At 62.2% G+C, this 209-nt stretch overlaps 1 protein-coding gene across 1 annotated transcript in view; it reads right to left on the reverse strand.

Annotated features, from left to right (window-relative positions):
• Positions 1-137, reverse strand: part of LOC104288142 (bone morphogenetic protein 1-like) — a gene marked incomplete at both ends in the record, with an annotated part of 8,380 nt that extends 8,243 nt beyond the window's left edge. The window contains one exon of the mRNA XM_009886901.1: positions 61-137. Within this exon, the coding sequence (XP_009885203.1) occupies positions 61-137 (77 nt within the window). The remainder of the gene's footprint in view (positions 1-60) is intronic.
• Between the last annotated feature and the right edge of the window lie 72 nt (positions 138-209).

Genomic DNA, 209 nt, shown 5'->3' on the forward strand with positions numbered 1-209 from the left:
CGGCCAGCCAAGCTAAGAGCTCCCGGTTGGTTACCTCGCAGCGTGGCCTTTCTCCAGAACCCGTCTCTCACCTCCACGTAGTCGTACCAGCACAGCCGGCTTCGGTAGAGGTCCAGGGTGGTGAAGTTCAGGATGATCTAAGGTTGGGAGAAAAGGGGGGGAAAAAGCATGGGGTGAGACCCCCCCGCCACCACCCCCCCCTGCCCTGC

This window comes from Charadrius vociferus, unplaced genomic scaffold, assembly GCF_000708025.1.
Source record: "Charadrius vociferus isolate BGI_N301 unplaced genomic scaffold, ASM70802v2 scaffold3476, whole genome shotgun sequence".
NCBI lineage: Eukaryota > Metazoa > Chordata > Aves > Charadriiformes > Charadriidae > Charadrius > Charadrius vociferus.